At 46.2% G+C, this 17,178-nt stretch overlaps 1 protein-coding gene across 2 annotated transcripts in view; it reads right to left on the bottom strand.

Moving 5' to 3' along the window:
- LOC140426792 (M-phase inducer phosphatase 1-B-like) overlaps positions 1-17,178 on the bottom strand; it is an 81,312-nt gene that overhangs the window by 38,817 nt on the left and 25,317 nt on the right. For both annotated transcript variants that reach the window (XM_072511971.1, XM_072511970.1), the window contains exon 3: positions 6,976-7,058. In XM_072511971.1, the coding sequence (XP_072368072.1) occupies positions 6,976-7,058 (83 nt within the window). The remainder of the gene's footprint in view (positions 1-6,975; positions 7,059-17,178) is intronic.

Here is a 17,178-nt window from a genome sequence, read left to right as displayed (position 1 = left end):
TTAAGGACAAAAATCATAGAATCGCTACAGTGCAGAAGGATGACATTCAGCCCATTGTATCTACGCCTACCCTCAAAGAGAACCCTACCTAGGCACAGGCCCATAGACCTGCCCTATCCCTGTAATTCCACCTCATCTTTGGGCACTAAGGCGCAATTTAGCATGGCCAATTCACCTGACCTGCACATCTTTGGACGGTGGGAGGAAACCGGAGCCTGGGAGGAAACACATGCAGACACTGGGAGAACGTGCAAACTCCACACAGTCACCCCAGGCCAGAATTGAACCCAGGTCCCTGGCACTGTGAGGCAGCAATGCTAACCACTGTGCCACCCCCAAATCCTAAATTGTTGGGAAGCCAATGGAAGCTCAGATCAATCACAGGTTAGTTGTGTGGTAAGGAGACTTTGCAGATTAAAATGCAATTGCCTTTCAAAGAGCAAAGAACAAAGAAAAGTACAGCACAGGAACAGGCCCTTCGGCCCTCCAAGCCCGTGCCAACCATGCTGCCTGTCTAAACTAAAATCTTCTACACTTCCGGAGTCCGTATCCCTCTATTCCCATCCTAATCATGTATTTGTCAAGATGCCCCTTAAACGCCACTATTGTCCCTGCTTCCACCACCTCCTCCGGCAGTGGGTTCCAGACACCCACTACCCTCTGTGAAATAAACTTGCCTCGTACATCTCCTCTAAACCTTGCCCCTCGCACCTTAAACCTATGCCCCCTAGTAATTGATCCCTCTACCCTGGGAAAAAGTCTCTGACTATCCACTTTGTCTATGCCCCTCATAATTTTGTAGACTTCTATCAGGTTGCCCCTCAACCTCCGTCGTTCCAGTGAGAACAAACAGAGTTTATTCAACCTCTCCTCATAGCTAATGCCCTTCATACCAGGCAACATCCTGGTAAATCTCTTCTGCACCCTCTCTGAAGCCTCCACACCCTTCTGGCAGTGTGGCAACCAGAATTGAACACTATACCCAAGTGTGGCCTAACTAAGGTTCTATACAGCTGCAACAAGACTTGCCAATTTTTATACTCAATGCCCCAGCCAATGAAGGCAAGCATGCCGTATGCCTTCTTGACTACCTTCTCCACCTGTATAGCCCCTTTCAGTGGGCCTGTACACCTAGATCTCTCTGACTGTCAATACTCTTGTGGGTTCTACCATTCACTGTACATTCCCTACCTGCAGTCGACCTTCCAAAATGTATTACCTCACATTTGTCCGGATTAAACTCCATTTGCCATCTCTCCGCCCAAGCCTCCAAACGATCTAAATCCTGCTGTATCCTCTGACAATCCTCATCGCTATCCGCACTGCCACCAACCTTAGTGTCGTCTGCAAACTTACTAATCAGACCAGTTACATTTTCCTCCAAATCATTTATATAATTCTACGAACAGCAAAGGTCCCAGCACTGATCCCTGTGGAACACCACTAGTCACAGCCCTCCAAATCAGAAAAGCATCCTTTCATTGCTACTCTCTGCCTTCTATGACCTAGCCAGTTCATATCCATCTTGCCAGCTCACCCCTGATCCCATGTGACTTCATCTTTTGTACCAGTCTGCCGTGAGGGACCTTGTCAAAGGCCTTACTGAAGTCCATATAGACAACATCCACTGCCCTACCTACATCAATCAGCTTTGTGACCTCCTTGAAAAACTCTATCAAGTTAGTGAGACACGACCTCCTCTTCACAAAACCATGCTGCCTCTCGCTAATATGTCCATTTGCTTCCAAATGGGAGTAGATCCTGTCTCGAAGAATTCCCTCCAGTAATTTCCCTACCACTGACGTAAGGCTCACCAGCCTGTAGTTCTCTGGATTATCCTTGCTACCCTTCTTAAACAATTACTTTGCAGATCAGAATACAATTACCTTTTTTAGGCCAGAGTCTAGAAGACTCAACAATTTAAGATTAGTTTGTGTCTCTGACAGAAATATGTGGTGCAAAAAGGACATGTTGTAAATTTTTTTTAAACTGGTAGACCTTCATAAGAACATAGTCATCTGGCTGTTCAGCCCCATGGGATTATCTGTTCAATAAGATCATGGCCTTAACTCCACATTTCTGCCAGCCCTTCATAACCATCAACTGGCTCACCAATCAAAAATCGGTCGAACTCAGCTCCATTGCTCTCTAGTGAAGAGGATTCCAAAGATTAACGACCCTTCCTTCACAACGGTCTTAAATAGGAGACACCTTATTTTATTTTAAAACTGTGCCCCCAAATTCTAGATTCCTGCTTGAAGGGAAACATCCTCCCAGCATCCACCCTGTCAAGCCCACTCAGACTATGTTTCAATAAGATCACCTCTTATCCTCTAAACTCCGGTAAGTATAGGCCCAACCTTTCCTCATGAGACAACCCGTTCATCCCAGGAATCAGCTGTGAACCTTCTGTGAATCTATAAAGAATTAGCATGCAGGTACATCAAGTAAATAGGATGGTAAATGCAACGTTAGACTTTATTGCAAGATGGATGGAGTGTAAAAGTAGAGTCTTAGAATGGTCAGAAAATGTGGTTATAGATTGTAAATAGTTGATGCCCCAGCATTGATTCCTGGTGACATTCCACAGTTAACCAATCATTTATCCCTACTCTGTCTCCTGTTAGTTAGCCAAACCTTCATGCCAATACATTACCCCGACTTAATGAGCTCTTAGCTTGTGTAGTGACCATTTTTGTGGCATCTTACTGAATGCCTTTTGGAAATCCAAATACAATACATCTACTGGTTCCCCTTTATCCACCTAGCTAGTTACATCCTCAAAGAACTCAAATATTTACCTTCCATAAAACCATGTTGATGCTGCTTGATTGTATTTGGATTCTGTGCTGCTACCACTACTTCTTTAATAATAGATTCCAATATTTTCCCAATGACAGATGGCAAGTTAACTGGCCTAGTTTCCTGCTTTTGGTTTCCCTTCCAGCAGTCATGTTACATTTGATTGTTTCCAATCTGCTGGGACCTTTTCAGAATCTAGGGAACTTCATCTCTCCAGCCACTTTTTTTAAGACCCTGAAATGCAGGCCCTCAGGTACAGCGGATTTGTCAACCTTTATAAACATAGAAAATAGGATGAGGAGTAGGCCATTCAGCCCATCATGCCTGCTCCACCATTTAATGTGATCATGGCTGATCCGCTTTCTCAATGCCATTCCCCTGCTCTCATCATACCCCTCGACAGCTTTAATATCTAGAAATCTATCTATTTCTTTCTTAAATACATGGTGATTTGGCCTCCACAAGTTCACCACCCTCTTGAGTGAAGAGATGTGTCCTCATCTCAGTCCTAAATGGCATACCCTGTATCCTGAGACAGTGATCCCTTGTTCTGGAGACCCCACTGGCCAAGGGAAACATCATTCCTGCATCCAGTTTGTCCAGCCTGTCAGAATTTTATACGTTTCAATTAGATCCCCTCTTTTTTTTTTTTACTCCAGTGAATACAGGCCTAGAAAACCCAATCTGTCCTGACATGACATGCCTGCCAGCCCAGGAATTATTCCGGTGAACCTTCACTGCATGGCAAGTATAAGGAGACAAAACTGCACACATACTCCAGGTTTGGTCGCACCAAGGCCCTTTCGTTTTTCATATACTTTTTCTCTGGGACAGCTTGAAGTTCTTCCCTCCCTTTTGCCTCGATTTTCTACTATTCATGAGACGGTGTGTCCTCGCTTGAGAATACAGATTATAGAATAGCTTTTCAAAGTCTGCCATTTTCTCGATTCCTATTCCCATTTTTAATTTCCCAACCCTTTTCTCCCAAGGCTCAATCACCTACGTTTGGCTACTTTTCCCTTATATACTGTAGCAGCTTTTGCTGTCTGTTTTCATATTTCTTGTTAGTTTGTTCTCATACTTCAATTTTTCTTTAATTATTTTTAGTCAATCTTTGCTGCTTTCAAAGAAATTCTCAATCTTCAGGCCTACCACTAAACTTCACAGCATCATACGTCTTTTCTTTCAATGATACCATCCTTAACTTCCTTAGTTATCCATGGATGATGCCCCCTTCTCAGAGTCTCTCTTTCTCAATGGAATATATTTTTGTTAAGAATTATGAAATATCTCCTTAAACATCTGGTACTGTTTCTCCACCTTTTAATATATTTACCATTCCATTTTAGCAAGCTGCATTTATGCCCTTTTAATTAAAGACACTAGTTTCACACCCAAATTTTTCAACTTCAAACTGAATATGAAATGTTATCATGTTAGGATTGCTCTTACCTAAAGGACCATTTACCATGAAGTAGTTAATTAACTCAAGTCACATTTACATATTACCAGATCTGATAAAACTTGCTCTCTGGGTGGTTCCAGAACATATTGTTCAAAGAAAATGTCCTGAATACGCTCTACAATCATCTTCTAAGATACCTTTGCCAATTTGATTAGTTCACTCATATTAAAATAAAATTGCCGACAAATTATTGCAGTACTTTTCTTATGGGCCCCCATTATTTCATGATTTATAATCTGTTCTACAGTACAGCATTATTAGGAGCCCTATAATTGACTCCCACCAGTCCTTTGCTATCTATTGCCAACCAAATTGATTCCACATCTTGATCTTCCAAGCCAAAATCATTTTTCATGACTGTCTTGATCTCATCCTTTATTAACAGAGCAACCCCACCTTTTTCTTTCTTTCAGTCCTTCCAAAATGTCAAATATCCTTGATTTGGGGCTGGTTTAGCACAGTGGGATAAACAGCTGGCATGTAATGCAGAACAAGGCCAGCAGCACGGGTTCAATTCCTGTACCGGCCTCCCCGAACAGGCACAGGAATGTGGCGACTAGGGGCTTTTCACAGTAACTTCATTGGCCTACTTGTGACAATAAGCGATTATTATTATTAATAATATTCAGCACCCAGCTTTGGTTACTTTGCAACCATGTCTTTGCAATGGTTATATCAAATTAATTTATTTCTATTTGTGCATTTAATTCATTCATCTGGTTGCGATGCTACATGCATTCAGATATGGAGCTTCCAATTTTGTACCTTTTTACAATTTTTAATCTAAACTTTTGTTGGTACGCTCTTAAGTTTGTACACTCAGTCCTTCAGTGTCTGGTTATCATTGCCCATTTTACTACCCTGCACTATTTCCTGGTCCTTTCTCTAACATTCCAAATGTCCCCTCATGTGAACCCCCAATTATTTAGTTCAAAGCACTCTCTACAGCCCTAGTTCACAATTTCCCAGGACACCAGTCCCAGTGCGGTTCAGGTGAAAACTGTCCCACTGTCCAGCTCCCACTTTCCCCACTACTGTTGCTAGTGCCCCATGAATCATAACCCATTTCTCCCACATCAATCTATGAGCCACGCATTCCCTCTGAGATTCTATTTACCCAATACAAATATACACGTGGCACAGGTAGTAATCCAGAAATTACCACCTTTGTGGATCTGATTTTTAATTTAACCCCTAGCTGTTCATATTCCCCGAGCAGAACCTCATTCTTGGTCCTACCCATGTAATTGGTACCCACGTGTGCCGCAACCAACTGGATCCTTCCTCTTCCAATCAGAGTTCCTCTCCACCCCCTAGATGGCCTTAATGTTGGCACCTGGGACTGGCACCACAGCCTTCAGGATAAACCTTTTCAGCTGCAAAAAATAGTATTTATCCCCCTAACAACTACATTCTTCTTTACTTCTCCCACTTGAATGCCTCCCTGCACCATGTATTGTTTGCTCATTTTCCCTGCAGTCTCTGCTGTTGCCCACACAAGCTAAACAAGCGAGGTGCAATATACTCTGCTGACTCAGGGCTGAGGAAAGCTTGTCGTAGTGTGAAAATAGCCCTTCAGCCCTAAAACAGCAAAGCAATGACATGTATTTATTTCTGAAAAGCAATAAGTTAGCACTCTACTCATTGTAGTTAGATAAATAGGTATTGCACCGCAGAATTAAATGTCAACATAAATAAATCTTTATGTTGTTGACATTGAAAATGAAGATATAGGTTATGTAAAGTCTTCAAACCTCAAGTTGTACTATGCATCACCCAGTCTTCTTCTGAAAATTCGGGCAAAGAAAGAAGCTCAAAACGTATATTCTGATGAAAGCACATTTGGTCTGAAACTCAGATTCTCTCTCCACAGATTCTGCCTGGGTGTTCTCGGTTATTGTTCCTGTCATAAGAACATAAGAACTAGGAGCAGGAGTAGGCCATCTGGCCCCTCGAGCCTGCTCCGCCATTCAATGAGATCATGGCTGATCTTTTGTGGACTCAGCTCCACAAGTCAAGTCATGCAAGAGTGTCTTTAAGAAATGGATGTGTAAGCAATGTACCTTTAAGAAAACAGTGATGTCAGAGAGTGGGTGGGGCTGGGCTTTAGGTCAGCCATTTTGCAGGTTTTTAGTTTCAGTTTAAAAGCAGTGTCTGTGTGTTTCCAGAGAGCTGCAAGTTTTGCAGTTTGGTTTTGCTGAGAGCAGCTAAAAAGTGACTGGCTGGTTTTGCTGAGAGCAGTTTAAAAGTAGAAAGCCAATTTGCGACAGTCTCTGCCATTCTACAGAAAATATATATATCCTTTAACCTGATGTGATACTGTTTAAAGGTGTTAAGTCTCTTGGAAGTTTGAAGGAACATTAAGGAATTATTTACTGTTGCAATATTTTCTGAGTTATCTTTGAAGTAAGGGGCGTTAAGAGATCCAATGTTTATTTAAGATGTCAAGTTGAGTTCATGGAATAAACAGTGTTTTGTGTTTAAAAACCCACGTGTCCAGAATTGTAATCCCACACCTAGGGAAAAACCATGTGCTCGGAAAAGCAACAAATCCATGAAAGGGAGAGGTTGGTTGAACTCCAGGATACATTTTGGGGTTCTGAAAAGCCTCGCCCATAACATTCCAAAGAGATAATTATAGCCCCAGGAAACATGCGCTTTGGAATTTTGCATGAGGAACAATAAAGTTGAAGAAAAATAGTACTGACCCCTGCCTATAAACTCTGGGGATGCAGACGGTTCCCCTCCATTACTCAGATTTGACATGTCCAGGCAACGTCTTGGAGTCTCGCTGAAAGAGAACAAATGTCATTTAGCTACAATTCGTACGATAACTTTGCGGTTATGTTTTTGACCATCACTGTCAATTTTTAATTCTCGCTCATAAAAGATGACAGAGCATCTCATCTTTGGAAGCTTTTGGCTACAGGCAATTGAACCACAAAACAGGGAACAAAACCAATGCCATTTTGCTGTAACATATTCTAAACATTGCAGTGTTGATGTAAGCCTACTTGTGACACTAAAAGATTATTATAAATTGCTGCACCAAAGTTCAACTTTTTCCAAACGGATCTCCCCTCATTGACAAAAACTATTTACTTCTTACCAATTTACTGCAGAGTGAGAAATGTCTTTAAACCACACCTTCACAATCTTGAATCCTTCTGACTAGAGTGGAAAACAATTCTTTCCAACACTGGATATTTCTGCCCACTCCCCAAAACCAGTGTTTCACATCTGGAACATTAATTCCAGATTGTCATACTATCCCTAAATTTCACCCATCTGCTCACAACTTTTCCTTTTTAAAAAAAAAAAATGCAGCGTCTGGGGGACTTTTATTTCAGCCTGAGGGGAAGTTAATCAATCTTTAATTTTCTCAGATATCAGTCTCTATCCAATTCAAAAGAACCTGATTTTTAAGTTTATCTATTGCTGAGCTTTCAGTAAAAAGTCTGCAGATAATTTTCTAACCTTGGTTGCTAGAATCCTTGTGCAAAATTATTCGCCCTTTTAAAAGCCTGGTATAATATCTCTTGTTCCAAAGCTTTTCTTTCTTTCACTAGAAAGCTGCCGTCATTACCGGTTGCGTTTCTCCAATACAAGCAGGCCACACAAACGCTGCAACCTCTTTTCCAAACGCCTTCTGTCATTATTCTCCTCAGCCTTCCACTTAAAACATATTCTTCTTTTTAACATTTCTACCAGTCACCTCCAGGCACCAAAGTGTGCCAGGTACCAAACCACGCAAATGCCCACATTTCAATAAGGATTCTCCAAAACAGAAGCTAATCCTGAACTAGGCCTAAAGTAATATTACTCAGAAGGTGCCCAACTGAGACGGGCTCACTTGGAATTTGATGCTAATTGAATCTTCCATTTTCTCACCTCCTGACAGGTATGCCCCTCAGTCATGTACAATTTTGTGTTAAAAAAAATAACTCCTCTAACCAACAGAGCTCCCGCCAGGAATGTAATAACATTTATTTGTCAGTTTTTGTTCATTAAAGCAGTCCCAGAGGACTGCTAACAGCTGGGCAATTTTGAAGCGCACTTCATAAATGTCCTTGTCTTCAGGAAATTCAATTACACAGTTTAAATTAAATAGTCCAATCTTCAGTGCTATTTATTCATCTCAAAACACAATCCTTCTGCCAGTCAACTGCACTAAGCTCCCTCTTTCTCTTTTCTTCAATACCATTCTTATGGTATTAAAATCAGTGCATTAACTGTTGGCCTTGAACCAGTATGCATCCTTCAGTGGGAGATGCTCCAATTCAATTATCAAACCACTTCAGTATGAAGCTGCAGTGGCCGGCTGTCTAACAATCAATAGGTATAACCTGTGCAACAAAAACACAAGTTACATTTATCTAGCATCTTGCACTTAACCCAAGTCCCCAGAACTCCTTACAGGAAGAGCACTTGACATCAGGCAGGAAGAGAGAGGGAAGGGCGGCACGGTGGAGCAGTGGCTAGCACAGCTGCCCCACGACACTGAGGATCCTGGTACAATCCCGGCCCCTGTCTGTGCGGAGTTTGCACATTCTCCCCGTGTCTGCATGGGTTTTGCCCCCACAACCCAAAGATGTGCTGGTTAGGTTGATTGGCCACACTAAATTGCCCCTTAATTAGAAAAAGAAATATTTGGGTACTCTAAAATTAATTAATTTTTTTAAAAAGGAAGTGAGGGGGAAGTTACAGCAAGTGAGCTGCAGCTCATTTCATGAAGGAACTTTTGAGGAGGCTTCCGAAGACAAAGAGAGCAAGACCAAGAGTTATAGATGTTTACAACCCGCGCTTTAGGAAGAGATTTCCAGAATTGAGGATTCAGTACTGAAACTTTGGTTACTGGTGTGGTAGGGGGAGTTTGTACGTTCTCCCCATGTCTGCATGGGTTTCCTCCCACAGTCCAAAGATGTATGGGGTAGGTGGATTGTCCATGACAAATTGCCCCTCAAGTTTCCAGGGTTGTGCAGGTTAGGTTATGGGGTTGCAGGGATGTTGCGGGTGGACATGGGTGGAATGCTCATTTGAAAAGGTCAGTGAAGACTCGATGGGTCGAATGGCCTCCTTCTGCACTGTAGGGGTTCTATGTTCAGAACCGTCACCTCGATCACCACACAGCTGATTGAAATCAAAATAGCAAAGGTCAAGCCAGGGCACAGAATGGGAAAACATTAAAGAGGGGAATTCGGAGGGTGGATTTGCTGTGGAGCATCCATATACTGAACAAGTCGTGGTTAGCACATTCAGTGAGGTGGTCACACCACAGGCAAGGATTGAACAGGCATGGGTGACCACCAGGCAGAGCAGGCGAAGGCAGATTCTGCAGGAGTTTCCTGTGGCCATTCCTCCTTTCTATCAGATACCGTGGGCAGCACGGTAGCATAGTGGTTAGCACAGTCTGCACGTTCTCCCAGTGTTTTCGTCACCATAGCCACATGGAGCTCTGAAAATAAGGATATGAACAGAGCAATAATGGTCATTACACATTCCTGTCTCCACGTCAGTCATGGTCTTCCATATCACCTTTCCCCAGCTGGGCCCTGCAAGGGGAAAATCAGCAATCCATGGAAAGCACCATTCCCACTTTAATCTTCCATATAACATTTCTCCGATTTCAACAGCTCCAGCAGATCGGGAACTTTGGCCCGGTGCTGGGAAGTTACACAAAGCATCCACCATCATTCAGTTTAAATACTGGGACCGGCAGAGCGGCGACCGCTGAAAGAACGGGACCGGCAGAGCGATGACCATTTAAATAACAGGACCAGGATCGCAGAGCAGCGACGGAAAGAGGGGATTAACTGAGAAACAGTACAATAAGTGAAAGTCAGGGTCATTATAATAAACTAATATAAGTAAACAAAGTAGGGTATGGGAAGTAAAGTTATTGCAAGGGAAGTAAGTAAATAGTGTTTTTATAGATCTTCATTTTCTGTTAATATAGGTGTAAACAAAGGGCTCAAGGATAGTCACGGCAGGAGATCTCACACCGGAGATATGTTCCTCCTATGTGGCAAATCAGAGAAGCTTCAGTTGTCCCTGGTGACCACATGTGCCAGAAGTGTCCACAACTGCAGCTACTGGCTAACCGCATCTTGGAGCTGGAGCGGAGGGTGGATTCGCTGTGGAGCATCCATATACTGAACAAGTCGTGGTTAGCGCATTCAGTGAGGTGGTCACACCACAGGCAAGGATTGAACAGGCATGGGTGACCACCAGGCAGAGCAGGCGAAGGCAGGTTCTGCAGGAGTTTCCTGTGGCCATTCCTCCTTTCCATTAGATACCATGGGCAGCACGGTAGCATAGTGGTTAGCACAGTTGCTGGACAGCTCCAGGGTCCCAGTTTGATTCCCGGCTTGGGTCACTGGCTGTGCGGAGTCTGCACGTTCTCCCCGTGTTTTCGTGGGTTTCCTCCGGGTGCTCCGGTTTCCTCCCACAGTCCAAAGATGTGCAGGTTAGGTGGATTGGCCATGCTAAATTGCCTCTTAATGTCCAAAAAGGTTAAATGGGGTTACTGGGTTACGGGGATAGGGTGGTGGTATTGGCTTGGGTAGGGTGCTCTTTCCAAGGGCCGGTGCAGAACAATGAGCCGAATGGCCTGCTTCAGCGCTGTAAATTCTATGATACGATGATACCATTTTTGATACTGTTGGGGGAGGTGACTGTGTAGGGGAACGCAGTGACAACCAACTTCAGGACATCATGGGTGAATGTGCTGCACAAGAGGGGAGGAGGAAGAACGGCAGGGCTGTAGTGGTAGGGGATTCAATTGCAAGGGGAACAGACAGGTGCTTCTGTGGCTGCAAAAGAGGCTCCAGGATGGTATGTTGCCTCCCTGGTACCAGAGTCAGGAATGTCACTGAATGGTTGCAGGGCATACTGAGGGGGAGGGCAAACAGACAGATATTGTGGTACACACTGGTACCAATGATAGAGGCAGAAAAAGGAATCAGGTCCAGAAGGTAGAATTTAAGGAGCCACGCAATAAACTGAAAAACAGGACCCTGAAGGTAGTAATCTCTGGATTCCTTCCAGTGCCATATGCTAGTGAGTATAGAAATAGCGGGTTAGACGGGATGAATGCGTGGCTGGAGAGATGGTGCAGGAGGGAGGGCGTTAGATTTCTGAGACATTGGGACTATTTCTGGGGATTGTGGGACCTGTACAAGGCGGATGGTTTATTCCTGAACCCAAAATGGGACCAGTGTCTTTGCTAGTACTGTTAGGGAGGGTTTAAACTAACTTGGCAGGGGGGTGTGATCCTGAGAGAAAGTTCAGCAGGGATAGATGCATGGCCAAAATTAGAAGAGACATCTAGTGAGTCAGGAAGGTATAGAATGTCCAGCCAAGTTAAGTCACAAGGGAGTTTGACAAGATTGGATGGTATTTATTTTAATGCAAGGAGTCTGACAAAAAAGGCAGATGAATTGAGGGCACAAATTAATACATTGGCATCAGGGGCAGCATGATGGCGCAGTGGTTAGCATTGCTGCCTCACGGCGCTGAGGTCCCAGGTTTGATCCCAGCTTTGAGTCTCTGTCCGTGTGGAGTTTGCACATTCTCCCTGTGTTTGCATGGGTTTCGCCTCCAGAACACAAAGATGTACAGGGTAGGTGGGTTGGACACGCTAAATTGTCCCTTAATTGGAAAAAAATTAATTGGGTATTCCAAATCTTTTTTTTTTTTAAATATGGGCATATGATGTCGTCATTGCTGTCACTAAGACATGGTTGAGAGGGGGGCAGGATTGGTAACTCAATGTTCCAAGCTACAGGATCTTCAGACAAGATAGGCACGGAGGTAAAAGAGAGGAGAGTGTGGTAATTTTGATCAGGGAATCAATTACAGGAGGGATGACATCTTAGAAGGCTCTTCAACCAAAGCCATAAATGGAGAACTTAAAAACCAAAAAGGAGCAACCACATTGCGGGGATTGTTCTACAGACCACCTAACAGTCCGAGAGAAATAGAAGAGCAGCTATGTAGACAAATTTCAGGGAAGTGTGGCCATCTAAAATGGCCACCCACAAAGAATGATGGGAATTGTGGTCAGGTTTGGGACACAGACAAACTGCAGCATGTATCTTTGCAAACGACAGCCCAGAAGTAAGTTAGGAATTCACACTTGCAAATGCACCATTCAAGGTGATTAAAGTAACAATGGGACCATCAGGTCCATCGCATCATCTTCCAAACTAGGCGGCACTGAGCTCCTGCGCGAAGCCCTCCCAGGATTGGCCACTGAGTGCCCACCCCAAAAGTGATGTGGCAGCCCCTGACTGGATGTGATCAAAGGGTGGAGCCCTGAGGAATTGATTGACAGTGACCCAGAAACCTCCCACAAAAGGGGTGGGGAAAACTCAAGCCAGCTAAAAGACAATGCAGCCATGATTTCTGTCTCTTTTGGGGCTGGCCTCTGCCCCACCACTGTAGCACATCGATCAGCCAAGTTCGAGGAACCACGATCGCTACCAGAAGGGCGAGCCGCAGCCCAGGCTCACCTGTCAACTTCCAGCTGCCACATGTGGGGAGCCAGATAAAGGCCTTATCTAACCTGCACAGAGCCAGTCACTTGAAAGTTAAGTAAAGGTCAGTTAAGCTGTTAGGTATAGTTTCAGGTGTAGTAGCGCGTAGATTATTACATATAGAACCAAGCCTATGTTTAATCATAGACAATAATTGAACTAATATACTGGTTGTATGGTCATTTGTCCAGTACACAGAACATAAAACATACAGTGCAGAAGCAGGCCATTCGGCCCATCGAGTCTGCACCAACCCACTTATGTACCACGATATCGGTTTGTCCTCACTTCCACCCTATCCCCTTAACCCAATAACCCCTCCTAACCTTTTTGGTCATTAAGGGCAATTTATCTTGGCCAATCCACCTAACCTGCACATCTTTGGACTGTGGGAGGAAACCGGAGCACCCGGAGGAAACCCACGCAGACACGGGGAGAAAGTGCAGACTCCGCACAGACAGTGACTCAGCGGGGAATCGAACCTGGGACCCTGGCGCGGTGTAGCCACAGTGCTACCGTGCTGCCCGCACATACTCGCATCTTGTGGTTAATATTAATAAAGATAAAAGAGCAACAGAAGTAATAGGGTAGTGATAGTGGGGGATTTCAACTTCCCCAACATTAACTGGGGTAGCCATAGTGTAAACGGTTTGGAGGGAATGGAATTCTTAAAAATGCATCTAAGAGAACTTTTCAAGTCAGTATGTAGAAGATTCTATAAGAGAGGGGTTGGTCCTGGACTTGAGTAACAAAGCCAGGCAAGTGGTCGAAATATCAGTGGGGGAGCATTTTGCAGACAGCGATTCAAGATTGTAATGGAAAAGGACAAAGATGACTTCCGGGTGCGGCTATGCAGAGCTAGGTCGCATATTCGGCAGCTCCTGCTTGGAACGGACTTTTGGGCTCTTTTACAGGGCCCCCACGGCATTTGTTTGACATTTCCCGGTGTGGGAAGAAGGCGGCGATATTCCCCCGACAGTGTCCCCCAGGAAGGGTATGTCTCTTGGTTGCCAGACACACGCAGAAACAGTGAAAGATTTGGCTGCAACTACAGGATAAACAGGGCCTCTTCCAGCATGCAGGCGGGGGAAGGGCAAGCTTAAAGCTGCAAGCTGACCTGAGGGCCTGTATCAAAGGTGAATTCTAGCAGCAGAGGGAACAACTGTGAAAAGACCTCATCAAGGCCACTGAAGGGACTTCCGGTTGCGGTGATGCCTAGCTAGCCGCACGCTTCGGCGGCTCCAGCTCCGACGGACCTTCGGGCTCTTTTAAGAGCCTCAACGGGGAATTTTTCGACGACGCAACCCGGTGTGGGGCGTGTGAGAAGGGAGTCCCCCCCAAACGAAGGAGGAAAAAACCGGCGGCGGCGGCTGCAGCGCGAGGAATCGTCGACCAAAGGGTCAGAAAGAGAGAAGTACAAGATGGCGGCGGAGAAAGCGCAGGCGACATGGGGGCCTGAGCATGAAATTGTGAGACGGTGCGTGGAGCTGCTGAAGAGGGAGGTGCTGACCCCGTTGCTACAGGCAATTGAGGGGCTCAAGGAGACATTAAAGACCCAGGAGACAGAGCTCCGTGTGGTGGAGCAGAAGGTGACAGATATTGAGGACGAGATCCTGGGCCTGGCGGTTAAGACACAGACGCACGAGGCACTTCATAAAAAGTGTACTGAAAGGATCGAAGCCCTAGAAAATGGAGCGCGAAGGAAGAACCTTCGGATACTGGGTCTCCCTGAGGGTGTGGAAGGAGTGGACTGTGGAGCGTACGCAAGTACGATGCTGAGCTCACTGATGGGTGCTGAGGCCCCTACGGGCCCCTTGGAGGTGGAGTGGGCAAATCGGATTCCGGCGAGAAGACCAAAAGCGGGAGAACCACCCAGGGCGATAATCGTGCGATTTTACCGCCTTAAGGATAGAGAAGAGGTCCTGAGATGGGCTAAAAAGGTGCGGAGTAGCAGATGGGAGAATGCAGTGGTACGGGTAAAGCAGGATTGGAGTGCGGAGGTGGCGAGAAGGAGGGCGAGCTTCAACCGAGCCAAAGAGGTGTTGCATAAAAGGAAGGTGAAGTTCGGGATGCTGCAGCCGGCAAGACTATGGGTCACGTATCAGGAGAGACACCATTATTTCGAGACGGCGGAGGAAGCATGGACCTTCATCAAAGAAGAGAAATTGGATCGGAACTGAGGGACTGATGCTGCAGGAAATGTTATTGTTAATGTTACGGTGGAAGTTAATTGAGAAGTAAACAGGGAAGGGGGGAGACATTGGGGAAATGTGGGCGCCGGTGAGGGGGGAAAGACGGGACATAGTTGGAGAATGGGGAAGGGGAGGGGGAGGGGAAAGGGAGCTGCGCCATAAGAGGCGGGTCAGGTAAAGGGATGTTCCCGCACCAGAAAGAATAAGGCGGGAAGACAGGCGCAAGGCGGATGGGAGTTCCCCACATGGGGAGGTCGAGGAGTGAGCAGGAGTAGCCGGGGTCAGTTGAAGTCAGCTGACTTACGGAAGTAATATGGGGGGAGCAATCAAGCTAGAAAGAGATCTAGCGGGGAGGGGAGGAGGGAGGGAGAAGGGGGGGGGGGGGGACAACTGGGTTGCTGCTGCGGAAATCCAAAAGGAAATGGCTAAAGAGTGGGTGGGCGGGGATGGTGTGCGACGCTGGGGGAGCGAGCGGGAGCGCGGAGGCGGGATATGGGACTGGCCTAGAGAAGGTAATGGCTAGTCGACACGGGAGGGGGGCAGGTAGCCCCCTAGTGAGGCTGATCACGTGGAACGTGAGAGGCCTGAACGGACCGATAAAAAGGGCCCGGGTGCTCGCGCATTTGAAAGGACTAAGGGCAGACGTGGTTATGCTCCAAGAGACGCACCTAAAGGTGGCGGACCAAGTTAGGCTAAGGAAAGGATGGGTGGGACAGGTGTTCCACTCAGGACTGGACGCAAAGAATAGAGGGGTGGCCATTTTGGTGGGGAAACAGGTCGCATTTGAAGCAAAGAACATCGTAGCAGATAGCGGAGGTAGATATGTAATGGTGAGTGGCAGGCTGGAGGGAATGGAGGTCGTGTTGGTTAACGTGTATGCCCCAAACTGGGACGATGCGGGATTTATGAGACGGATGCTGGGGCGTATACCGGACCTGGAGGTAGGAAACTTGATTTTAGGAGGGGACTTTAATACGGTGCTGGACCCGGGGCTAGATAGATCCAGCTCAAGGACCGGAAGAAGGCCGGCAGCGGCCAAGGTACTTAAGGGGTTTATGGACCAAATGGGGGGAGTGGATCCATGGCGATTTCTTAGACCTAGGGCTAGGGAGTATTCCTTCTTCTCCCATGTCCATAAAGTGTACTCCCGGATAGATTTTTTTGTTTTGGGAAGGTCGTTGATCTCTAGGGTGGAAGAAGCTGAGTACTCAGCCATAGCGGTTTCGGATCATGCCCCACATTGGGTGGACCTGGAATTAGGAGAGGAAAGGGAGCAGAGAACACTCTGGCGATTAGATGTGGGACTGATGGCGGATGAGGGAGTGTGTGCAAGAGTGCGGGGGTGTATTGAGAGATACCTGGAGGTCAATGACGACGGCGAGGTCCCTGTGGGAGTGGTATGGGAAGCACTAAAAGCGGTGGTCAGAGGAGAGCTGATCTCCATTGGGGCCCACAAAAGGAAAACAGAGGCCAAGGAAAGGGAAAGATTACTGGGGGAGATTTTAAGGGTGGATAGGGAATTTGCAGAGACCCCGGAGGAGGAATTGTACAGGGAGAGGAGACGACTCCAGACGGAATTTGACCTTCTGACCACCAGAAAGGCGGAGGTACTGTGGAGGAAGGCACAGGGGAGGAGGTATGAATATGGGGAAAAGGCGAGTCGCCTGTTGGCTCATCAATTGCGAAAGAGGGCAGCAGCGAGGGAAATAGGAGGAATTAGAGACGAAAGGGGAGACACGGTGCGAAGGGCAGGAAAGATAAATGAGGTGTTCAAGACCTTCTATGAGGAACTGTATAGGTCTCAACCCCCAGAGGGAGAGGAGGGGATGCGGCAGTTCCTGGACCAATTGAGGTTCCCGAAAGTGGAGGAGCGGGGGGTGGTAGGCCTGGGGGCACCGATTGGGGTGGACGAGGTTATTAAGGGACTGGGAAGCATGCAAGCAGGGAAGGCCCCAGGACCAGACGGGTTCCCGGTGGAGTATTACAGAAAATATGTGGACTTGTTGGCCCCGTTGATGGTGAGGACGTTCAATGAGGCCAGGAAAGGGGGGACTCTACCCCCGACGATGTCGGAGGCGACGATATCGTTAATTTTGAAGAGGGATAAAGATCCGTTGCAGTGCGGGTCCTATAGACCCATTTCATTGTTGAACGTGGACGCCAAATTGTTGGCAAAGGTGCT

Source organism: Scyliorhinus torazame, chromosome 7 (assembly GCF_047496885.1).
Source record: "Scyliorhinus torazame isolate Kashiwa2021f chromosome 7, sScyTor2.1, whole genome shotgun sequence".
NCBI classification, from domain to species: Eukaryota; Metazoa; Chordata; class Chondrichthyes; order Carcharhiniformes; family Scyliorhinidae; genus Scyliorhinus; species Scyliorhinus torazame.
The sequence above is the reverse complement of the archived record's forward strand: the minus strand, read 5'-3'. Positions and strand labels throughout refer to the sequence as shown.